At 43.4% G+C, this 26,255-nt stretch overlaps 1 protein-coding gene across 1 annotated transcript in view; it reads left to right on the plus strand.

Moving 5' to 3' along the window:
• Positions 1 to 303: 303 nt before the first annotated feature.
• jam3b (junctional adhesion molecule 3b) overlaps positions 304 to 26,255 on the plus strand; it is a 32,916-nt gene continuing 6,964 nt past the window's right edge. The window contains exons 1-2 of the mRNA XM_041051987.1: positions 304 to 315; positions 1,408 to 1,558. Of these exons, the coding sequence (XP_040907921.1) occupies positions 304 to 315; positions 1,408 to 1,558 (163 nt within the window). The remainder of the gene's footprint in view (positions 316 to 1,407; positions 1,559 to 26,255) is intronic.

A 26,255-nucleotide genomic window follows, 5' to 3' on the forward strand; every position in this document is an offset into this window, starting at 1 on the left:
TGAGTTTGTTTGTGGAAAATTGAAATGTCCTGATTTCAGTTATTTTGAAAAAAAAAAGATTTTAATTGTCTTTAATGTATCCCCCTTTTTCAGGATCAGAGATACACTTTCAACAGACTGCCACACTCTGATAATACAAACCTAGAGAGCAGAGCCTCAAGGCAACAGCGTGGTTAAAATAACGACACCTGATTCACATTAGAATCTCTTGAATTACAGATTTCCATGTGTTATGTAACACAATTCAAACGCATTCTAGCATAATTAGACATACTTCTATATTTAGACATAATTACTGTAGTTATGGAGTATGCTGTGAGTGCTGCAATCACATCAGATTAGACTTTTCTAAATGCAGTAATGATGCACTTTGGATACGCACTGTGTGATCATGTCAAACAGTCATGTATATTTGGTAATTTTGTGCTACACAGGTTCAGGTAACCTTGTTTTGCCTGTTGGGAAACTGTGGTTGACTTGTATGTCACAGACGTGGTTTGAGTAACATTTATATTCTGGGCTGCATCAGCTGTCATCAGCTACAGAGTTACAGCAGGGCTCAGAGGGAGAAAACTGCTTGATGTAAGCAATGAATGTCAGTAGAACTGGAGGCCTGCAGAGCAAACCATATCTGCTATGACAAAGACAGGACTCTGCAAGATTGCTGTTGTTCTATCATGTGAATAAGGTAAGAGAGCTCTGGGCTGGCACGGCCGGAGCGCCTGTCACCGGGATCCGACATATGAGCGGGCCTACAGTCCTCGACAGGGCTATGATTTACAGCCAGTGAAAAATAGTAAGTGAATATTTTATTGAAAGCCTTGCCGTACGCTATTGGTCTCAGTACTGATAGGGTGTCAGGCTCAACTTGTAACATATCCCACATTTCTATGGAAGTTCACATGGCCTGTCATGCATGACAAAAGTAGTAATTGCAGGCTGATGTTATTATTATTTGCTGCCCCAAACCTTTCCTGCAGTTATTATTTAGGAGCTTACTGTGAGTCAGGAGTGGATTTATAGTGAAATCATAACCTAACAGCTTTCATCTCGTATGGCTTTCCCATCAATCCAGCTGAATAAGTGTGATATTGCTTTGCTTGACAGTTTCCCTTCCTCCTATTTTAGCGTGGGGAAACGGGGAGTGTGCTCTGTTAAATATACTTTGGTGCTCATCTCACTTCCATCCCACAGCACACACAAGACTGGAGGCTGGTGGTTTCCTATCTGAGCTCCCAGCTGCTGCCTACCTACAGTATAAGGCCACAGTAGTAAAAAGCCTCCCACATCGTGTCAACTATAAATTCTTGTCTGTGTGAGTGATGCTTTCGGTAGCTATGGAAACCTAATATAATAGATACCCCCTCCCTCTCCCTCCTCCTCCTCCTCCTCTCTCTCTCTCTCTAGTCTCTGCCCATATCTCTCTCCCTCTCTCCATCGACACCAAAGCTCTTTAGGCTACTTTGCGCATGTACGGCCAGTCACACCGAGCATTGCATCGACTACAAGATGGCGAAAGCACGTCTGGCTTGCCTCCTGACTCTCCTCTCAACTCACTGTAAGTACTAAAAAACCACTGTAGCCGGCTGCTGCTTTCACGCTTTTCTCCTCGAGAAACGCGGCGCTCACACGCTATTTACTTCTGCATTTGTTTGGTCGAGATTTTGCTCCTACGTTAAGCAAAAACTAGACTGTGCCTCAGAAGTAACCGTATCTGGACGCAACTAACGTTAAACTCAAGACAGACTGACAGCGAGCCCGGTGAGGGCTTGCTGGTATTTACGTTAAGTAAATATAGTTATTAATTCTCTTAACAAACTGACAAACGCGGTCGCCATTTTTAATACAACTTAACTGTCAACATGACTGGCAAATGTACGGAGTCGAGCGATGGTTTTGGAGCAGCTATTGTTTCCCAGATGCATTACTCTGTCCGTTGCTGTGTTTATGGGAGTAATGCTGCTGTATGTAAAGTAAACTGTGTGTATGTAGCCACATGTTAGCATAGCGGGACGAACAGCGTCATTTTCAGCCCCAGCATCAGTTCAGTTAGCGGCGGATTTCGGAGCCTGGTGAAGCCACCACGTTTTTTTTTTTCGTCCTCACTTTCGAGAAAAGTTTCAGCCTCTCAACTTTAGACAGAGACTTTGTGTCTGCGAATTAAATATGAATCAAGGTAGTTTCGTAGCCCGTACCGTTAACTATTTAACGTGGCTTTGGAGCTGTGGTGGTGGTGGTGGCAGAGATGTTGGAAGTAGTGATGCGAGATAACGGTTTCTTTTTCTGCGGCGGAAAGAAGCAGGCTGTCCGCGGGAGGAGCCAGCCAGCCCAGCCAGTGTCCTCTACCCCCTCCACCTCCTCCTCCTCCTGCCGCTGCTGGACCCTTTCAAACCGCTCCAGAGCTGAGCTGGTAAACAGAAACAGCCGTCGGAAAATCAATTCGCTTCAGTGCCCCCCCTCCGCCCCAAAGACCCAGTATCCTCAGCTTATCTGTCCTGCAGTTGGACACGATAAACGCGCACCTGTAAGAGCCGAGCGGTTCATTTAAATCTTCACTCACCAGCCGAAAGCCTCTCAGCATACTATTAGTTTTAACTCTGACTGTACTTAGAGGAAGAGCAATGTTAAATCGTTACTACTGTATGGGATCAAGAGTTAAACATTTTCCCCCGGTGGTTTTAATTGCATGGTATTTGTTGTGAACTACAGCAAAAAGCCACTTGTTGCTGTGCGATGTAGCGATTTTATTTTTTTAATTGATAGATCAAGGTTGTTTTGCTCATCGTTGCCCTTTTCTTAGTGCCTGACAAAAGGCTCTCAACGGCTCGCAAAACTTTTAATTTAAGTTTATTTCAAAATTCAGGACCATGTATAGATATAATTTACATTTTCAAATTTTTGATAGATTTGCTAAGAATAAAAAGAATTAGAGATTATACATAAAATGAAGCAATGGGTGGTTAACATGGATCCAGCCTTCAGTGCCTCCCTGATACACACAGTGTCTAGTGCCTGGCCCTGCTGTAATGTTCAGTGGCCTCACGTCCTGCTTTAATTCATGAAATCATTTTTAAAAGCTTGGTTTAGAAATTCAAGAGATTATGTTTTGTTTTAAGTGTAACAAGTGAATTTTAGAAACATTTTACTTTAAATAAAAAAAGCTACTTTTTTCCTGTCCATGCATGAATAAGTGTGCTTTGGTTATAATGTCAGCAGAACAGCTTGGCATGAAATGTGCTGCTTGTTTTTCTCTCGTCTCCCCTCGGACACAGATTAAGCAAGGTGTGATAGACATGGAGATCAAAGGGGTGTACAGACATAAGAACCTCCTGTGATCTCTCACGTGTGTGGAAATTCTCTTTGCTTTAATTAAGAATAGCAGTGGAGCTTGTTTGAAATCTGTTGCTGTATTCTCAACACTATTTCTCTTCACATAGCTCCAGGCTATGTGCAGATTTTTTTTTTCCCCAAGTGATACATTTCAAAGTCAGTACCCTTAATGATGTTCCCCTGAGTTAAACTGTGACAGGGCATGATAGCAGCACAATTGACATTTTCGGGGGAGGGGGTGGGGATTGGGGAAAAGGTTGGGGGGGGGGCACTGAACTGGCGAAGATTTAAGAATTTCTTTTGTCTTGCCTGGACAGGGCTTAGCCATGTGGTCAACTGGCTCCCAGCCAACATCGCCGCTGTCTTTAGAAACAGGACAAATCTGGCTTGACTGTGTCTGGCCACAAGCCGTGTTATGAATTACTAATTGGTCCTGATAGGCACTGATTACTAATAGGTACTGACTGTAATTAGAGTCTTTCTTGTATTTTGAAATAGCTCTGCTCCGAATTCATTTTTTTCATGTTTCATAAAGCCAGTAAGAAATTCAGAGAGGAATGAGCGTGTTGTTAGGCCTCGCTTCTTGTTCTGTAGGTCACACTCTGTGTTATTTCAGTGTCTGCGAGAGGTTCTTGTTATTTCCAATTCTTTGGGTCGCTATCATCTTAATGGCCGTGCAGCTCCGGCCATTCTAAGTGAAGGCTAAACCCAGCCCGACTGAACATAGCTGCAAATATCAGCCCAGTCATCTGTCAGCGGAGCGAAAGACGAGGGCCATTGTTATTTTAAGTACACATGCTTACAGGAGAATTTCCAATCTGATCTAATGGAATGCACTGACATTTTCTATTGTTGGCTTTACCTGAGCCATTTCACTTAAAATATTCCAGAGAAAGTGGTATGGACTTTAAGAGGACGTCTGCCAGAACCCTCCTTCCAAGAGCACAGCCAAGATATGTGGAAGCTTGGAAGATGCTCAAAGTGGATTAGTACTGAGCAAATATAAACTTTGAGATCACTGCTTTGACTCATAAGAAACACCTGTGGACATCTGCACATTTCAGACCTTATTGCTGCGTTTTTGAATTTGTGTGGCTCAACAAGAGCAAATATTGTCATTAACAAAACAACTTTAATCGTGAAAACCTAATCCATCACAGTCACTACCTGAAAGGCAGCTTCAGGTTGTTCAGATGGTGTTTCAGACTCAGTGAGTCAGCTTTCACACTTGATCAAGTGCTAAAGTGGATTTCTCCTCCTAGACAATTGACATTTCTATGACTTGACATTATCTTTGTTTTCACTCATGGCTGTCAGCCTAATCCAATTGGAGCCCTCACTTTATCTGAATGGATAAGATAAGGGGGAAATCTGTCCACTGGATTGTTGTTTAGCCTCCCCCGTGTCCTCTGCTGATAAGTTGTTGCATCACTCGGAGAGCTTTGAACATCCGCTAACCCACACATAAATGGGGTGCTCGTCGGGTGACATTACCCAGCACACTCTTCAAACATTAGTCTGAATTCGAGCCTGGTTGTTGGCGCTTTTCTTATGGCTTGGCATGTGTGGCGTAGCCGTTTGGAAAGGCAGGAGTCGGTGTGCCCCAAGATAACTGCTGATAGTGGCTCCCCTCGGAGGTGCATGTCATCAGATGTTTCCCTACCCACCCAAAGCTTGTGAGCAAATGTTTGAAGCACTCTCTGAATGGCATGTACGGCCCCTGTGGGCAAGTCATATACAGTCTGACATTTTAACTGTGGAGACAGTAAATGGCAGAGTAAAACAGGGACAGACAAACAAAAAAGGAGTCCCTTGCTGTTCAGCATTTGTTTGTTACAAGTCAGGAGTTCTTCTCTCCAGACACCCCCTGAGTGAAAGGTGTCAGTGGCAAAACACATTCATCACAGCTGCCATTTTGGTCTCTGCTCAGATGTAACAGTAGAAAGGAATTCTGTAGTCGCCGTGGGCTTGGTTTGTGCTTATTGCCTAGCTGGGAGTTGTGTCATTACTAAAACCACAGAGTTTTGTAATCATTTGTAAATCACTGCAGTCAGCCATGTGGATGTCTGTGCAACAACACTCTCTCCATGGGATAAAGTCACAGTGGCACATGGCCCTCACTGTGGAATGACCCGAAACAGCTGAGCAGGAGTGGGTGGTGGTGTTTTGAGCGGCGTCGCAGGCGTAACCAGAAATATCTGCTGCGTCCCTCCCAAACCTGAGTGTGCACGTTAGCAAATGCAGCATTCCAAATAGAAAACACATGGAGGGAGAATCCTTCTCATCATATGCACACTGACTAACAATCATAACCACCTGTTTTCCTGAGAGATAAAAGGGACCCCTGTTGATGAGTTGGCTGAGGTCACAGCCGAAAGGGGGAGTTTTAAAGAAAGCTCAGCAGTGTTTGCGAGTCGAAGGCATTCAGAAAACAAGCTGGGTGTGACGATACATCTCCTGAGACAGAAATCCATTTTAACCTGACACAGAGAGGGATTCAGCAGCCCTCTTTTATCATTTTTTCGCTCACAGGAACCCACAGCAGATGTTGAGGTTGAAAGGCAAACTCTAACATACTCACGTTCCACAAATGGCGATGGCATGTGCATGCTTCAAATGTCAATAAGACTACCATGTGAAAGAACCATAAACTTGAACCAGCCTCCAGGCCGTACGTACCGGCCAAAAACTCCACATGAAAATATTGTAATTGTCTCAGTGTGGAAAAGGAATGTTTCTCGTAAGGTTTTTCTGGTAAACCTGGTCAGATTTACAAGCAGGGGTTCAGACAAGAGAGGGATTCATGAGAACAAGGAATTAATTGTCATCCTGTTTAGAGTAATGAGCTTTTGGAAATGATGGCTCTTCACCAGTGGTAATCTAAATTGGTTGCTTGTTTTGACAAGACTTTATTATTCAGTGTTTAGACTACCCTAGATCAACGGGATAATCTCCAAGATGCCTCCGTACTGGCTGCCTGAGCTTAGGGCAGCACAAGAGTGGCTTCCTGTTTGATGATCTCTATCTGTGGTCACATGGTCCCTGGAGGGAGGGAGCGCCATAGCGGTTTTTCTGCTCTTGTGTTCACTGGATACTGACGGAGTACATCAATAGGTCAAAAGAGACCGCCATCGATCAAACATTGGGATGCTGTCAGCTTAGTGAAATAATTAGGAGTTTCATTAATGACATGGCAGAGGCAATGAACTACATGTGGCTGAGCCGCTGTCGGTCAGAAAGGAAAAAGCTCGAGGCATCTCTCCCGCTGAGAGTCATAACCAGATAATCGCTCTGGATTCATCTTTTGTTTACCAGGCTGTAACAAAAGGGCAATTACCATCTAAAAATAGCCACAAGGCAGAGTCATCTGACAACCTCAGGTGTTTGATCGCAGTTCATTCCAAACCATCGGCCCCATCATTAAAAACGTCTACTGTGATGATGACTGTGGACACGACTTATACACAGTGGCTCAACAGTATGCCAACTTTTTGTTTTCAGTTCCAGGAAACTTTTTTTATTTTAATGTGAATTTAAATGTGGAGCAATGGAAATAAAATAACATTACAGCTCAGCCCGATGATGTCAGGTCACATAGGGATTTCAAGGACTAATGATGGCAGGAATCAGACCTAGATAAGCCCTAATATCAAAGTAAAATATTAAAATCAACTCTAAAGGTAGCCAGTGTGTGGCTAAAAGCTTTCCTTCTTCATTTTGAATGGGATGGGGATAGAATGCAGGCTTTTAAGTTTCCTTGGAGTTGACACAGTTTCAGTGATAAGAGGAAATAAAGCGGGAAGACCATAAGTTGTCACCATAAAAATTCAAAAATGAGGTTAAGGACAGTTCTTGGCAAGAGGAAACATGGCAACATGATCTTTCTGACCTGTTTATCACTAATGAGATGGGGAGTTTTTTTTGTTTTTTTTTAAATCTCTGTCTTTTGTAAATCTCATTCTGTGGATTATATTGATGAACCAGTGAAATGGAATTCAAATCATCTGATGACACATAGCCACGATAATAAGAAGATACCAGGCGGAGCTCTGGGGTGATCATAAACACATCTGTGTATGTGTGTTACCTTGGAGACAAAACCCCAGGTCTCCACCACCCAGAGAAGTCGAACATAACGTCCTGTCTCAGAACAGGTTCAGAAAACAGAAGAAAAAAGACCTTTGATTGTTATGAGTGCAGATTTTTTGGGAGTGTCCCGGTCTGCGTCATGGTCTTGGAACTCAGTAATGGTGGTTTGTCAAAATAGTGATTTTTACTTCATGTTTTTTTTGGCGAGATAACAGACAAGCTGCAGAGTGTGGTGTTTAAAGATCTCATCTGAGCTGCAGCTGTGACTGATAATAATGCAGCAAATAAGCTTGGTATATACCAATAGTTATTAATACCAGAACAACTCCCTCTGTTAATCAGGAGCAGTTGTTCTTCAGGCTCATTTCATGCTCTTACATCTGGGAGTGTGTAATTGTGAGGGGGTTTCCACACCTCCATCCATCCGCCCCCTCCAGGCTCTTGCCAGGCCTGCCTCGTGCTACTGTGGAAGATTGTTAAAAAATTTAAGGCACACATTATGATGTCCATGATTGACACGAAGCTGATTGACAGGAGGTCATGCTAATGGTTTGGGGTAAATCCGGCCTCTAAATGTCAGATGGAGGACTTCCTGTGAGTTAGTGGCATCCTCTGGGATGCAGCATAAAATGGGTTCAAAACAGCACAGCACAGAAATGATGGATGGGGCTTGGTCAGTGAGCGAGACCTGGACCTTGATGTTCTCAACTTAAAAATGAATAAAATGAGGAAATTATTTATTGCATGCTGGCAAGCCTTTTTAGACTCAGCAAGCACTGAATGTAGCTTAGGCATGACAACCAAGTCCGAAATTATATCTATAACACCATTCTAATTGAGAAAAAAAAAATCCTTTTCTCAGAGGTTAGAAATCCACGTCAAAGCATGATCCCAGTCTTCATCTCTTAAAAGGGGGGGGACTCAGTAGCTCCAAACCTGGCAGGACAGTCTGCAGAGAGGGGATTTCAGAATGCTTGGGGTAAGACATGACACAGAAATCTTGGTGCTCATCCAAATGAGTTATTAGTGATGATTAACTCGTGTGTGTGCGTGTGTGTGTGTGTGTGTGTGTGTGTGACAGAGTAACAGTGGCGATGCAGTGGTTTTCTCTGTAAAATGTTTCTTTCTGGTCACACATTGGCTTTGTAGCGTTATCACTTCAGTGTCACATTCACTTCTGAGGTACATTAAGGTGAAAGGCTCAGCATCAAATTATCTGCAGTCATTTTTCACGCCATCTCAGGTTCATCTTACAATAATATGGGAGACCGAGAGTGTGAAAGTAAATCACAAATTAGATTTTGGTTCGAATTAGTTTTGGGATTTCTGCTGCAACTGCCTTTGTCTGCTCTGGAGTTTGAGCCTGATGGAGTTCAGATATGATTTAGACTTTTTGTGAGAAGACAAAAGACTCGTCAGAGCACAGGTTTCACATTTTGGCTTAGTACGTGAGACACTCTCACATGTGTGTGTTGTATATGAAGCTACAGCCCTCAGCTGGCTAGCTTAGCTTAGTACAAAGACTGGAAACAACTAGTTAACACAATTGCTACTCCAAGCTTACTAATTCACATGCTATAGCTCCAACAACAATTCTCCATGACATTTAAAAGGGCTTGTTTGTTGAGTATGTCTTGGCTGGGAGCATTAACTTCCTGGAGTCTCTGCTGGATGCCTGGCAACTGCCCAAAGCCAAGAAATAGTTTGGCACATAACCCCCAACTTGTACAGGTTTAACAAATGAAATACATCGTGTTAATCACTGAGCTGCACCAGCACATTTTGTAACCTTGTACAGTGGTTTCTTGTCTTCATGCTAAGCAAAGCTGCTGGCTGTATGTTCATGTTTACATCAGAGTGGGATCAGTCTTTTAATTCTCTGCCCAAATGCTAATGAACATATTTCCTCAAAAAATTGAACTGTTCCCTTGAACTAGAACATAAGAGTAGAGAGATTATCTATGATCTATAGCTCTGCTGCTGTAGAAAACCCAGCAGTAGCATGAAGAAGTACAGTGTGCATTCAGCTGACTGGACAGATAGAGCTGGCAGATTGTAACCAGACTACATGGCCATATGGTGTGAGGGCTATCCCTTCTGGGCTACTTAGTGGTAAATATGTTGAGATTGAATGGGAACTGATAACGCTTTTGGTAGAAAGTCATCTGAATGGCATTGATCTGAATGGTATTGATCTCTCACAGCAGTGGCTTTTAGGCCAAATGAAAGGTAAAAGACCAGACAACAAGATGATCCTGAAGATCTACAGCTGAGTGCTCGTCCTCCACATCTGCTAAAACCTCCTCTTATCGGCTGTGTTGGGACCACCCCCATTCGGAGTGTTGTTGGATGGGACAGGAATAAATTCTTAAAGAGAGTTGAAATGGTTAATATCGAGGAGCGCTAATGGAATTTCCTGATTCTGTCAAAAAAGATCACGAGTACGCAGATTGTCCATGCTTTTTAGGGTTTTGCTGTGTGAATCAGGCTAGAGTAGAAGCTCAACATACACCGCTCTGTTGTCACATGTGTGTGAGGGCATACTTTGGGTGAGTGAGTGCCTCAGATATTTGTCAGGATGCCAGACATAGGCGACGAGTTTGTAACATGGTGGCTGGCCCCTGTCTGAGCTCCAACAGAGGGGGCTTTACATGTGGGTCTGCTTGGTTTCTGTGTTACAGAAAGCAGCAGAGGGGAAAGAGGAGGAAGCAATTTGGGTGGATTTCACCGTGACTCAGGGGTTTGTCAGGCATTTGGCATCATTGTAACAGGTCACTCAAAATGGCCAGGCAGCAGCCTCAAAGCTGATCACTGACTTAAGTATTAAGTTGAGACTGTCCTATAATTTTAGCTACAGACCCTTAACAGAGACTTAAGTGAACTGTTGGCATCAACAAGACTGTCCACCGAACAGCAGTGCTCAGAGGAGCATAATACTTTGGATATGCCTGTATTTTCAAATACTGTCCCCTGTAATGACCAGGGCTTAATGATGGAAAACAAGAAAAGGGGAGGGAATTAAATCGGGGCAGTATGAGCCAGGGAATACGCCACAGCCCAGATGCTTTAAGGGATTTCCTGAAATTTTTGCCTTTAAGATCGTAGTTAAACTAAATTGTCAGTTTCTCAACATTACTGTAAACCTCATATCCTCTAAGAGAGAGGAGTCATTCCCAAAATAACTGTGTTATCTACTCTGCCATTTCCTTTCACAAGACTGTTCCACTTCCAAAGCCAGATTAACATATTTATACAATGGTCATTATCAGAGCTTAAAAGGTAACCTTAAAAGAACCCATCTGGAATGTGAGGATTCCTCATAGGGCCACAATAATCACATGGCATTAGTATAAGGGATTTTCCAAGACAATAAAACCATCCTTGTTGTGTGGAAAATCACCACAACGATAGCCACAGATGCAGTTAGAGATATTTTCATCAACTAGGTAAACAACTACATTTTTTCGCCTGGACAAGAGGAAACACATTCAAGTTCACAGTAACACTGTTTGGCCACATTCTCTTATTGTCATACATATATTCTCTTTCATTTTTGTCCCTTTTAAGTTTTCATAGTGAAACCATGTACAAAGGCCAAAAAATGAAAATAAATAATCAAAGCAGGATTAATTAAGGTCTTTTTTGAACTTGCTCTGATGTGCCATAATGCAGAACTCCACTTCATGTTCACGTTAAAAAGCACTCCACCAATTTATCATCACACTCCTGTAACATTATCAGACTCATGATGGACTGTTAAAAAGAATGAGAAAATAAAAATACCGTTGGTTTCTTTTTTTTTTAATTCCATGCATTCTTCTTCATTTTCTAACCCTGACAGCTACATTATCCACGATGTGCCAATATTACCCACAATGCAACTTGACCGCTCAGTGACATCCCTTGAGTCAGATTCCTCACATCTCTCTCTAGAGCCACAAAAGACTATAAAACTATGATCTGTTCTACTTTAAGTGCAGTGACTTGAGAAGTATAAAAGAAATCAGCAGATAAGCTGCTGGCACCTGCTGCTGGACAGAGACAAATTGTCACTGTGTGTAATTCTGGTTAAAAATGACTTTCAGTGAGTTTGGTGGAGATGTCCTGCCAGCGAAGATCACAGGCGACTTTTCACTTTTTGAAAACCGTAGACAACACCTTGTTCTTCGGGTGTTTGACTGGTTTCTTGATTGATTGCAGTCTGCCTCTCGTCTCACTCAAATGTGAAGGCATAACTCAAAGTTATTCTCTAGGAACCCAAGAATACGGAGAGCACACAGATGTGCGGTTCCTAAAATATTCAACATACAAAAGCAAAGAGTCAACAAATAATTTATTGAGAAAATAAAAAAACAACGGCAGAAAACAGGAGAACAAAAGCCATTTAGTCGGCAGGAGTAAAGGAGTTTACGGTGCACACACAAAACCTGAGAATATGTGTATGATTTCGTGAGAGGTGAACAAGTGGAAAAACATACAACAGGCCTACACCCACTGCACTCCACCCCAAAGTGGAACCTGCAGCTCCCTCACAGCCATTCATTCTGCCGCGGTCTGGTTTTAGCGAGAACAATGTTGGTTTCATGAGCTTTCCAACACACTTTCAGAGGGATTCTGTATCTCCGTGCTCTGAACAGCCTCCGTCCAGCCAGTGCGCAGTGTAATGAATCCCCCCCGCCTTTGGCCCCCCACCCTTCCGTCCTTCCCTTCCCTTGCTGAGAATCACTCATGCAGAACTGAGCGCCTGTACAGTTTTATCTCTGATCATCAACACTGAAGATCATCATCAGTGTTCACATCTGTGGGCGGCTTCCTCTGGGGCAGTTGTTAGCGTGGTAACGTTGTTCAGTTCTGCAGTCAGGGATGAGCTCCGAAGGACTGCTGTGATGTGCTGGTATCCAAGCCAGACGTCAGGTTATTCATCAGAATACTATCAGACCACTCCTGCCTGCTCTGTTGTACTGTTTTCCTCTCAGTGTTGAGATTGAACTATTTAAGCAGAGCCTGGCCTTTTGCCAGTCGGTGGTGGTCATTGCTTGTCGGGGCTGGGCCTGCTGAGCACGCCCCGGTGCAGAGGAGCCGTTCTGGAGTTTAGTTCTGCTCCACTGTTTAGTGTTTTTAGTTGTGGATATTCCTTACTGGAGCAACAAGCTGACCAGTGACGTTCATCTATAATTAATGGAATATTCTGCTCACTGTGACTAATGTTCACTTGTACTGAGTTAACAGGTTATTTTATTTCCTACACACAGCTGAATCTGTGTACATTGATGTTGCATGCGAACTAGCAATATCTGTATGATTTTGGCAGTCAAAAGTAAAACACAGAAACTCCATGGGGCTTGAATTTTTCTTTCTGGTTCAAGCTCCAGATGTGTGCAGGTTTTTGTTGTTGTATTTGCATGTAAACACCATTAAACAGCACTGTAATCTTCAAAAACATCTCTGGATTCATAGCTGGAGGAAAAAAATTCTTTTGAAAATGATGATTTTTTTCATTATGTTGGTGTGTGGTGTTCAGCTTTGCCTTGATTGTTACAAAAGACAAAATTTCCTGTGTAATGAACGTAATATTGGACAGAGGAGCACATGTATGCCGCAGCACACAGGACGCCACCGAGCACTTATGTTTGACGCAAGCAGAGACAGCAGGTGACTGAGGTCGCCAGCTGTCCGCTATTCTTACCATGAAAGCACTTTGGAACTTAGCCATTGTTTCCCGGACCAGTAGGTTGGACTGTAACTGTGCAAAGCACACCTTTACTTCCTGTGTGACTCTACACATGGTGGCATAGGTCACGTAACAGCCTGGATACAGAATGGGTGGCATGAAATGGTCAGTCGTTCGGCTGTCTGATGCCTTTGTCTGGTATTTCCCACGGAAACCCATCAAGGATTCCTCCCTGAGCAGGTGATAGAAGTGTGGCTTCAGCGGGGTGTGGGGGTGGGTGGGGGGGGGGGTCAGCTGCAGGAGCCTCAGATGGTTTCCCTCCCCAGCTGTTGTTCAAGTAACATTCCCTATCCCACAGCTCAGCCTGCCTGTGCAAACTATTTGAGTCCAGAGTATGCCTTTATGCACATTTGTTGTCTGAGGGGGCTGCTTGTTGGCAGATTCTTGTTTGGGAATTGCACACTTTGATGTCTCAATATTTATTTTAGTTGTTTTTGACATGATAGGCCCGTAATGTTCATAAACAACTAGCTCTTGAAATGAATAACAGTCATAATTTATTCCCAGTTATGTGTCTGACAAAATGGAATTTGGAAGTCTGTTTTCAGTCTCCGGCTTATGAGAGCAGGCGTCTCCACCCTTTTAATTAGGGGTTACTGTATTTCACAGATTGGAATAAACACGTATCAAAACAAAAACTTTGATGTTTCTGTGTGAAGCCATGTCGTTTTTTTTTTTTTTTGTAAATGTAAAATATCTCAGTACAACCCTCTCACATTCTGACTTCCACAATTAAAGTTTTCTAATGTACATATTCCACCAAGTTTGTACTGCAAGGAGAAAATATTTTTCCCAGAGGTCCTCCTCAACAAACAAGGAGAGAGAAAGTTGTGCCTCTTTTTGTAAATGATCATGCCCTCGCACCGTTACTTTCTCCATTTAAAGTCCTGTGTTAAAAACATGGCGGCACCCAGTGACCCCCCAGTCCCTTCAACCACCCAGTCTGCCTGTCAGAGCTCATTTCACCTGTGACCAGTCATCCCCACACAGTCACACACTTTTGGCGACCCCGCATTCTGCACTCCTCTTCATGTACTTCACATTAGTGCTTACTAAGGAACAGTGAAACAATCGGAATTGCTTCCCACAGCATTATACAACAAGCAGGCCAGTTGCCATAGTTTGTGAGGGGCTTGTTTTTATAGGAAGTCTTTGTCAGAGAGTAAATCTTTACCGGAGTGTCACGTGTGACCCTTGCATCTTTGCCTGACCGTGCTGACTGATTTCAGCTCTTCCTTTCTCACCGAGTCAGCAGGCACACCCTTCTGTCTGGTACTGAAGATATTAAGTGTAAGCAATCAGATGCACTTCTCTAAGGCTCCCCTTTATATTGTATTTCCTTAAATAGCGTCTGGAGTTTGTTCATTGGAATGGATAGCCTGATTTAAAGGCCTCACTGTAAACTGTAGTTAGACAGTGCCTCAGCTTCTAATGCTGGAGACTGTTAGTGATCTCAGTGTAGCCCAGAGTTTGTGGAAAACAGTTAACTGGAAAGGCATGTGGGTGGCTTTTTTAGACATAGACAAGTTAGCTGTGAGTCATCTGTTAAGAAGAAGAGAAGAACAGAACAGAAATCATGTGAAATTTGGAGCCCTAAGAACATATTTAAATGCTATTAAACTGTGAAAGAAAGGCTCTCTGACATTATTATGTCCATCAGTAATCAGACACACATCATGTCAGTGTGTAACCATTGTTCTCTGCCAGAATTCAGGCCTCCCTTACACAAGATGCTTTTTGTTCCGGAGTGAAAACAAAGGCCAATTAATAAGCCAGGCTGTGGGAAGCCGCTGTTGTAAGAGTAGACTTTAGAAATTCTGGGACTTGTCCTGGGTCTGCTGTGTGAGAGCTGATAGCATCCTGATGCCTGAGCTGGACGCTGCTGGGAGCCCCTGTGATGAAGACTTTATAAGCTTCCTGTTGCCACCTCACACATTATGCTCCTGAGTGCCACAAATGAGCAGCTACCCAGTTCAAGACATGAGTGCATTTGGCTGCACTCTTGTTGTGTGTGTTTAATGCACTGTTACGTTTGTCTGTTGGTATTTACGCTTAGTTGGTTTGTGTCATTTCATTACAATGAGCCTAGATGAGATGATTCCCAGTGCAGAGGCATTAAAAAAAAAAAAAACACTGAAAGCCTGTCCATGCTGTAGATGTATGCAAGGAGAGGTACGCAACTCATGAAAACAGTTGAAAATAAAAGTCAGCAGAGTTGTATAAAAAGATGATGTGTCCCTAAAGGCTGCATCACAAAAACCACCCTTTCAGTTCAGCTCTTTTCAGCCCACAGCGGGGCATCCTTGGAGCACGCAGGAAGTGAGGCAGATTAAACCTTTTGGACCCGTTAAGTCAACATGTCTCTGCTCTGTGGTGTTGTGTTATTGTTCAGTTGTCAGTTGAGCCTTAGCTCATCGTGGTCAGCTACGCTCACCGTTCACGCACTCAACAATGAGCGCTTATCTCTGCAGGCTGTGGCAGAGTGGTTCAGCTGCCCCCCCCCCCCCCCCCCCCCCCCATATCTCTCTGTCAGTGTGCCGGCCAAATAGGGCATTATTAGGTAAACGGAACTGCTGGCCGGTCAAACAAAAAACACCCATGTTAATATCCCAGCAGCCAGATTAGCCTGATACCTGCCGATGTGATGTATTTCCATATCTTTATATGTTGGAGAGGAATTATTGTTTAATCCTTTGTGGCGTACTAATGGAAAACTGTAGAAAAGGATGAATATGCCTGTTGAGGATCGAATGTGTGTGTGTGTGTGTGTGTGTAAGTACATCGGGTGGGGGAGGTTTTGCTGTGTGTGTTTGAAGGGACAGACAGCAGAATGTTATCCAGGGATTTACCACCATGCACTATTATCTGACCAGTTCATTGTTGACTCACAGGGGAAGATATAGGTTAGTGCACAGTAGCAATAGTCCTTGATAAAACCCTGCTCTACTGATCAGTTTAAAATGGTGTCACGATCAGTGGACTCTTGGAATCATGAAATAATACTACCCATAAGCCAGCGCTGTAGCCGTACAAACGTTTATTTTCATCGTGTTTCAAAAAGGCCTGCGTGGAAATTGCATTCCTAATTAGGATTAAGGAAGGGGTCAGGCAGCCTGGACTAGAATGTGAAGCATTTGCAATGAGTGCCGCTGATGCCATCTGTGCAGAGTGTGGTGAGGAGCTAATTCTGGCACTGAGTTTGCAGCGATTTAACACAGATTTTTGTGGTAGCAGCTCCAATTCAAGCATGGGATTTGACTCTCACTACAGCCCAGAAAACTGTTGCAGGGAGTTGAATTAGCCCCCACCCCTTCCTGTTAGATCTCCTTTAAGCTGACGCCACGGCGCTCCCCAATTCATTTGGACATCCAACATGTGTGGCATGTCAGATTGTTCGCATAACAGAGATGCTGCGCCAGGGGAGGCCCGCTCACCCTCTTGGCCTTATGCTTCGATCTGTTTTGACAAGGCGTTCTCACTGTCTCCCTCAAGAGGCTGACCTGGGCTAGAAAAACGAGCAGCCAATTATTTCATCATGAAGTATGGTCAAGGTTTCCCAGGGTGCCTCTGAAAGGCAGGGAGAGCTACCGCTGCTTACACTTCTTACCTGGGAGGGATCCCAATTAGCAGACGGCAGGGGCTCTGGCTGGTGCTGACAGCTACTATAAATAGCGCCCGGACATTTGAATGCTAACCTATCCCCACTGTTGTTGAGGAACAGCTCGTGATTGCAGGATATTTCCTCTGATTGTTCACATCATCGCTAAACTGATAGACGTGTTGCTAATAGTTGACGTTCAGACAGTGAGAGGAGGGGGCAGAGTGTTTCAACAGACAGTGCAATACTGGAATTACACAGCATCTCAAAATATAACTGTGGTGTATCATGTTTTCCACAGGGATCTCATGTCTGGATTTGTGTTCAGTAGATTTAGCTCTACATTTCCCAGATTGTACGTGTTTGATGGTTATTGTATCCTCCGTCACAATACCCACAGACTATTGTTCTGTTTAATTAAGCATTCATTCACTCCTACAGCCTGAAACTGTGTCACAAAACAAAGGTCTCCATTGGCATGCATGGCTGCTGGGACCATGTGAAGAGGCAGTGTGATACCAAACAACAGCACTATTTTTACACAGCAACCAGGATCTGATTATCTGAGGGCCAAGATGCTTCACATGACTTAATGAATGACTAATATTATCATTGAAGATCTTTCAGTGGCTATCAGTTCTTCCTAAATGCCTTATTGTGGAGAACAGCTGGCAGTGTGAGAGGAGGAAAAAAGAGCCTTGTGTTTGGAAGGTGTTTGCTCACACACTGTCCGTTTGAAAATTTTTGGTAAAGTATACAATTCATTTATAATGTAAAGGTAATGCACCTGTCAGCTGTCAGCACATGTATGTATTTGTTACATTTGCTGGCAAGAAATATAGCAAAATTAAGAGAACAATTGTGAGAACAACTTAAAGTTGAGTGAGATTCATGAAGGGTGATCTATGAGCATTTCTAGACATGCATATTTCCTAAACAGCCTTTTAGAGAGTGTGGACTCTCCTGATGTGAAGTGATGGCTCTACGCAGTGACTGGCATCGTGGCAAGTGGAACTGCGTGTAAGGTGGAAGAGTAAAAGTTGCTTTTTCTACTCTGTGGTCCAGTCCTGTGAGCTAGTCGTACTTAGCTTGAGGTCAGAGTGAGAGCAGAGCCAGATGTAGACGCTAACACTGACACAAAGTGACAGGTTCCCAGGCATTCAGTGACACCATCGGCTCCTCCGCTACCCTCCATCCTCTCATTGGCTCAGGCCCAGTCTTTGACCCTGCCTAGATCAGAGGGCTCACCAGCAGTAAGGCACATGGGTGGCCCGAGCTTCACCGGGCTCACAGATCAGGGCCTGCAGCGGCCTCATATGTAAATGCAGAATAAATGAATACACAAGGAGCCCTGGTGGGGAAAGTTGAACCGTGTCTGGGTACACCTGGTAAACATAGGTTGCATTTGAATTAACTCCTGATACTAGGATACAAGTTTTAGTCAGACAGAATGAGTTTATCCACCAGGGGTAAAAAAAAAGCCTGTCTGGGACATCACCCTGAGTCCAGGATAAACATGTGAACAGGAAGACTTAGCTCCACCGCCGGTCTGCTTAACTTAACTTAACTTAACTTAATTTGATTTGATTTATATGCAGCATTGAGATCAATAAAGCTTTTTGTATTCAGATCCAGACGTTTTCATCCATACTGAGGTGAAGTGCTATTATGTACACATGCAGATGTATACATGTCTCCTTTACCTCCTCTCCTTGCTCTTCATCTTCATCTCTGTACTTTTCTCCCTGCTTGTCTAAGCTGATTGTATACTGAGCACTGTCTTAGCCCGACCGCTTTCATCTGTGTAGATTATGATCCTGCAGGTACTTGGCCACAGGAAGAGGCATGGTGCCTGGCTTACCCAACATGCTCGAGGCTTCACCTTTAGTTAAAGGGATAGTTAGACATGATGGGAATATTTACTTTCTTACTGAGACGTGGATGAATAGCTTGTTACTGCTGTAATGTCTGAACAGTAAATACGAAGCTGCCATCAACAGCCAGCTGGCTTAACTTAACACGAAGACCAGAAGCAGGGAAACAGATCAAACAAGCAGCTTTATTAGCCTTATTGTTAGCATACAGATGTCAGAGTGGTATCAATCTTCTCATCTAACTCTCCACCGTAAAGTGAACATTTCCCAAAATGTTAAACTATTCCTTTGAGATTATTATTTAATAATTCTATTAAATGAGCAGTGGCGATTGAAGTAAGTCATGTTTACCAGTCACATCAGAAACAGGAATAGGAAGGCTGGGAAGATGTTCGCTCTCTTTCCTGCTCTTACAGGAAAACAGATCAAACTGTGACCCACATACCAACGAGCTGAATGTAGCAAACCGTGAATTCAGTGGACCGCTCCGGCCCTGATCAGCATGTTGTACATTTATATGCAGGTTTAATATAGCTGCGTGTTTTACATACACATGAAGTTTGCTGCTCCTTCAGAGACATGCTGCTCTTTATGAGCTCAAACGTGGTGACGTGTTCTCAGCAGCTGAGGAGCATCTGATGCAGTTTGCCCTGTCTTTGTTTTAACCTCTCTGCGTGGGCATTTTAAACGTTATCCGTTTGACACAGTATAGGCTTTTTCCACCATGTTTGCCACGCAGACTGACAGTTCTCCCAGAGGCTTTTTTTTTTTTGGTCATGTAACAGATGAAGTGAATGTAGACTACTAACATGACAACAGCAGAAGAGGGGAAAATGTCTTCTGCTCGTGCCTTAGATCATTTTGTAGTTCAGCTCAAGCTCAGAGCAGCAAAAGTCTGATGCTGAAAGCTTCAGAATGTAATGAAAAAAAAAAAGTTGTTTCAAATAGAAGGGTGATTTCCCAAGTCGATCAAACAAAAGGATTACTCCTCCACAAATCTAAACATGTTCTGTGTTATTTCATAAATACTTCCTCTGTGGTAATCTGAAATGTCCATGAGTTTGTGCAGAGCTATCATAACATACCAACAGCAGAGAGGTAAAAGTAGGTGTGAGTGGGGTGAAGAAAGTTGAATATACTCGTGGGGCTGGGGAGAGTCTGACACTGTTGGATGACCACAGCTGTGACAATACAACCTGGGGTCATTCTCCCTGCCTGCTCAGCCCTAAAACGTCTCCCTAGTTGTCATCATGTCAAGGGGTTACTATTTTCATGGAGGAAGACTTCTGAGGCCTGTTTAGTCACTTTCTCCCACAGCTACCAAAACAGGTGGGATCCTGTCTGCTCTGGCCACCGGTGGGGGGGAAGGGAAACAGCAAATAAGACAGAAAGGGAATCCAGTTACTATGGAAATATCACCAATATTGCTATGGGAACTGGAGCACCAGAGCATGCTTTGTCTAGGATCTAGCTGTAATCGTCTCTCAGAAAGAAGCTTATGGTAATATGTGATGCTCTTATGAATTAATTTGTCAGGCTTTGTGTCCCAGCTGACATCATAGACTTTTATCAAATGGAAATTAGCGTCTCCTCGGGGTAAAGCATGCACGACATGAGAGTGCTTCAGAAATACGCTGTTCAACTTTTTACTCGCCTCCAGTCAGCACCCCAGTGAAGCAGTGCATGGTTCAAAGATCTGCAATTAAAGGGCCATTTCACAAGTGGCTCACTATCATCTTATTTTGTTTAGAACTTGACATCTCACCTTTTCAATTTTAGATGGGGAGAACTAAATATTTGATTGTAATACTTTTGTTTTACACCGAATAACACAGAGACACTCGCGCTATTAACAAGTGTCTTGGTTGAGCTGATCACAAGTTTATAGCTCTAGGTATAAGTATAGGTGTGAATGTACCCAAGATGCATTGAGGTTTGATCGCTCAGACCACATTTGGAGGTGGTGTGGTCACATTCTTTTAGCAGTGTGTACTTGGATGTGTCCTGGGCCACAGTGAAGGACACGTCTGAATATTTCAGAAAGCCCATAGAGATATACAATGAGTGCGGCAATTTGGTTTCCCTGGAACACATCAAGGAACACACACATACACACAAACACACACACACACACACAGTCTGTATTGTCTATCTATCGTCTATTGTCTGTCTTCCTTTAATTTACTGAAGCTATCAACAACAGTCTTTTGCTGCTCTGAGCCTGGTCTGAACAACAGAATGATCTGTTCATTGCTGCCTCTCGCTGTTTTCAGTCTTTGTAAACAGAAATAATGTACGTGTTCATTTGTTTATAGAGTGGGTATGATCACAAGTGGTCAGTCGAGACGCATGCGGAGATATATTGTAAAGCTAGGTGTGAACTGACTGATCGGATCACCTGAGACGAATGTAAATGCCACGTCTGAACAGGGCTGATATGTAAGTCAACTAGTTCTCTAAATCTCAAGGCACGTTTTTGCTCCTTTTAACACTTTTCCCTCAAAACACTTGAGCCGAGGGCTCACATTGAACTTTTGTGCACCGTGACCAGAAACTTAGCTTTCATGTGTGTACAGCCAAAAACAGCAGCTTGGTTTAAATGAGAACATAAACATTTACACCCCCTTGAAAGCAGCACTGTTTGCTTTCAGTAGAAAAAAATTCCAACAGAGGCTCCTTAAAGGGATGCACAAGTGAAACCCCACAGGAGACCTGGCAACCTCTTAACACAGCATGAATTGTGAAGGGCAGCTCTTTATCCAGTCCTAAAGGACTGAGTCATGTAGTCATTCTTAGAGCTTTAATCGCAGGAGTGATCTAATAATCTGAGATCATTAAATAAGCGTGTCAGTTCCAGCCTTGTGTCAAACTCCTCCTGAGTTTTAGGACTGAGAAGTTTGTCCAATTATTCCTAATTATTTCTTGCTTTTGCTAATTGTTTCCTTAAATAGGGTCAAATGTATTTGAAAGCATATGAAAGAAGAGCTGAAATGATTAGTCAGTTAAAGGCAGACGCATATTGTAACTGTTTATTCAGTTATGATTATGATGTGGTTGTGATGACTGATGGGACCAAGTTGGACTGGGTCAGTCTCAGTCTGGGTCAGTTGGTGTTGACAGTCTGCAGATAAAATCATATAGTGTGTGATATGTAAAGATTCTAAGCTTAAGCCTTCCAGTTGCTTTTAGCTGTTCTCACAAAGACTTTTTTTTAAACATGTTTGCGGCGACTGACATCTGTCTGTGTCGCCCGAAGGGAGACATACGAGTAGATAAACAGCTTTACCTAACCTGGAGTCACCCAGCTCCGGTTCCCTCCGTAGGCTCCACAGTCCGACATGCTTCTCCAGCCAGGATCTCTCGCCCCGACCCTGAGCCTTTTTCCTCCTCTTTTCAGCACAAATGTCACTGCATATAAACAGCACAAGCTGCTGGCTGCCGTCCATGTTTGTTTGGGTTCAAGAACACGCAACATTTGGTGTTGTCGCTGGATTTGCAGGGTCATCTACCTCCAGAGCTCCAGTGCTTACAGAACAGTGTTTCACTGTGTTGTCTGGTGTCTGAAGTCACTTACAAGGTTTATCCTTCTTTCTGACTGTCAGAAGGCTAGAAAATCAGTGCAAGTTGGTGTTACCAGCTCTTATGTCTGGTTTGTCCAGGTTTGTCCCTTAAGCTAATTAGTCTATCATGTTGTCCAGTTGTAGCCCAACAGGTTAGGGTAATTGTGGACATGCTACCGGTGAGCCGGTGGACACGCTACCTGTTTAGCGAACCATAGCACATTCAGGGTAATGTGCTAATGTCAGGAAGTAGAAAAGATGCAGATTATGTTACAGAAAAATAAAAAGTAATAACGTGTGTTTGGAAAGATTGACAGGTTGACTCCGTGACACTGATCTGGATATGAACCTGCTGTTCATTAGATTTTTCCAAGCCTCATAACTCACTGGAACACAGACATTTACATTGCTAATTACCTGTTTGTTTGCTTGCCTGGTGTTTTCTTGTTGACTTTGGATCTTTTGATGTTGATGATGAACATGTTTCTCATTTTTATTTTATCTTTTTACCTCGTGCTGTCAAGTTCCTTTATTCAGTGGTGGTGAAGAGAACAAGCAGCACAGGGTGATGTGTTTATGTACTTGTGGGATAATTGGAGTATGATGGACCAGTGTGCCCAGTTGAGTCTCCCCCAGCGTTTTACGTTCTCCATCTCTCCACCTCTGTGCTTTCAGCCTGATCACTTGCTTCCTTGGTTTGCTTGTTTGCCTGTTTTAAATTGGGAAGACGGTGCTGAATACGTATCAGGGGGTATCTAGGCCATGTTATTCATGTAACATTAGCTACATGCAGTGAATATGTAGCATGAACTGTATGTTCTCATATTCATGCGCCCAGCTCTACACGTGTGTTTGGATGCACATGCTCATTCCACTTTGCCTGTGGAAAGGTGTTATAGCCACCGCTGCTTTTTGTTGTCCTCGGCGTAGCACGGAAAATGAGAGACACATACAACATATTCTTGTCAGTTTTATAAACCGTTAAATATATATACCGCTGGGAAGATGTGGCCTTGGAGGGGTCAGTTTTTGATGTGACAGGTTGGTCAGGGAGCAGCAGAGTGTTTTATTGAGATAACCCGTCATTCCTGTCTGACTAGGGAAGAAAATGAATTTCCTACTCTGCTCTTAATGAATCCAGCAATTCAGGATGGATAGAAGAGTGACTAAAAATATAATCAAAGAATCTGAAGCGTTTCACGGTCGACCTTATCAACAGCTTGTTTACTCTCAGAAACCCAGATTCGCCTGAGAGGCTCCGTGCGATTCAGGCAGCACTCAGATATGTGAAGAGTTTCCAAACAGCAACTGGTTGATAGTAAGGGAAACCTGGTGTGTGTACTTTGATGTCTGAGCTTCCATAGGGGCGTGGGAATATTCTCCGCAGGCACGAGGTGGAGATGCTCCACGGGGAATATCACTGGTTGCTTAATTGAACCTTTCTATTTATGATACCAGCCTCACCTCTCTGGATTCACCGAGCAGCGGTACAGGAAACAAGTGCCGTCTCCCAGGGGGAACAGCAGAAAAAAGGAGGGATTCATTACACAGTGCAGGCATCAAGAAAAATACCCAGCTCCTCTGTGCCTATTGTATTATTCAGTGATGTGAAACCTGGGGGAGGGGGGGGGGGGGGGGTTATGAGGGCATTACGCTAAGATTACAGAGAAAACCCTGCGCCCATCATGGGGGCAGCAAGGAAGATTAAAAAAAAAAAAAAAAAAACTTGGATGCAGATTTGCAGATTTGCCAGATCTCACACAGCTGTGTCCAACCAAGAAGGAAAAACAGAGAAGAGAAGGAGAGAAAAGAAAATCATGGCATATGTGGGTCACAGAGCACCTGCATGGTTTGAAAGCTAATAATCTTCATCACACACCATCATACACACAGACCTGGTCGAACACTGCTCGGCTGTACTGTGTGTTTTTGTTTTGTGTTTTTTTCACCATGGCCACAACGGTTATTGAAGGAGACAAGAACACTGACAGGATGAGCAGGACGTGATCAGGGAAGGATGTGTCCGACAGACTGGAGGAGAGGTGGGAAACACCGCTCTCATAACACTCAGTCAGCACTTCCTGAGCTTTCATCAAGCTCAGATGCTTTACTGGACAGTCCAGCTGTTCCTTGTTGTGTCCCAGTCGGAAAAAGATGCAGCCTTTACTGAAAGGATACTCGGAATGGAGCGCTTGTTAAATGGACTGGTTAAATACTTAAAAACCCACTGGGGTTACCATGAACACCCAAAGTTGCACACTTACAAAAAAAAAACTGTAAGAAGCCCAAAAACTAATTTTCATTTCGAGATGAATGTGTAAATTATTTTGTCAGTGAACTGATTGTTTTGTTTTGAAAATGTGAGACAATCATGAAAAGTCCCAGAGGCTGAGGTTACATCTTCAAATGTCTTGTGTCATTGTCACTTTGTGCAGCATCATATAAATTCACTGGCTGCTCTATGTGAGCTGGGGTTTCATATTTTTCCTGGACAGCTGTCTCCATGGCAAACCTCTCAAGCTTTTTATCTCTACGTCAAGCTCACTTAGGCACCTAATCTGCTCTAATACTCTCTGAATTAAGGAGGAGCACGGGGCCAGGGGTTACACTCCGTTAGCTCTGCCGGACCAAAGACTGAGTGCTGCATTTAAAGGAAAGTCATAGTACTAAATGAATCACCTGGAGTAATTTACTGTCAACGTTTGGATTCTGTTTCAACACAACATATTCGGATATTTTGGACTGTTGGCATTGGTGGCCTAGTTAGATTTGATATTAAGTTACACAGTACATGCAGTACATTTGAAACTTAATCCCAGAAGTAAGCGCTGACATACCTCATACACAAGCTTTTGTCAGAAACATTAAAAATAGCACATCTGTACTGACGGGATTTTCATCGAGGAGCAGGTATCTGCACCATCGTGTACGCGTGGAGTCAGTCATATTCCAACGCTTCAGAGTAAAGAAAAGTTTACCGTTCAGTCACTTTTCATCAGAGGACGGCTTTCATTTGCACAAACGTGTAGCTACAGTGCGGGAGGCGCTCAGAAACACTGGAAGTTGAGAAGTATGTCTCCTCTGCACACAGCTTTTAATTCTGCCAGAACTGTGTGTGCTTCTCCTCATGCAGCAGTGTGCAGAGGAAGCTGAAGAGGTGACAGGCTTCCACTGGATTGCTGGTGTCTTAACTGCAGAGCACATCCTCCTTCTTACTGCTTTGCAATTCTTTGGTAAAGTTCTCAGTTAGAAAATAAGTACTTTTTAAAAACTTTTCCATTTAGTGCAGTAACACTTTGTGTTGTCTTTGCTGCTGGTAAAGTTAAATAAAATGTCATTGTCCTCAGCTGTTGTACTGCTGAATTTCCCTACCAGTAGCTTCAAATGTGACTCCGCAGTAATTTCAATCCCTGTAAGGAAAAGATCTTTATCATCCAAATATGAGCTTCACACACAAAACGTCACTGTAAACTGTAAACTTTCTTCATGACGGTTGAGATCATATTGTCAAATGTAGTTGTGACCTTCCTTTGACCTTCATGCAGTGTCATTACTGTCAGCAGCAGCTAAAAACAAGCTGTCGTCTTGTCAGGATCTCCAGAAAGACTGTGGGCTAATCAGCTTACCCTGTCTGCTTTAGCAGGTGACCCTAGACACTGTAGTGGCTCCAGATGACAGTTGGTGGAGGTCAGGTTATCCCTGTTTCTCTGAATGAGAGGCCTAACAACACTTCCCCCGCTAAGTGGTAGCAGATCACACCTACATACTGTATGCACCACTCAGGGGCAAGCTTAGAAATGTTTGAAAGGGAGTCCAGACTGGGGCTCATTTTAAACATTTGGAAAAATTAGCAAAAATGTGTTTTGCACTTTGTAGTTGTTTTTTTTTTGTAGCTCTTAGTTTCACATCTGTCTATTTATTGTCTTGTTGTCATTGTTTCTTTTCTGTTAGTGGTCGTTTTGCATTGTTGTTGGCTCTGGTCCAGTGGCCCTGGGCCTGGACCCAGTACATCCATTCAGTAATCCATCCATGATACTAATAAGCCTACGACCTATCACCCTCTGATCATGGTG

Source organism: Toxotes jaculatrix, chromosome 12, assembly GCF_017976425.1.
Source record: "Toxotes jaculatrix isolate fToxJac2 chromosome 12, fToxJac2.pri, whole genome shotgun sequence".
Lineage (NCBI taxonomy): Eukaryota > Metazoa > Chordata > Actinopteri > Toxotidae > Toxotes > Toxotes jaculatrix.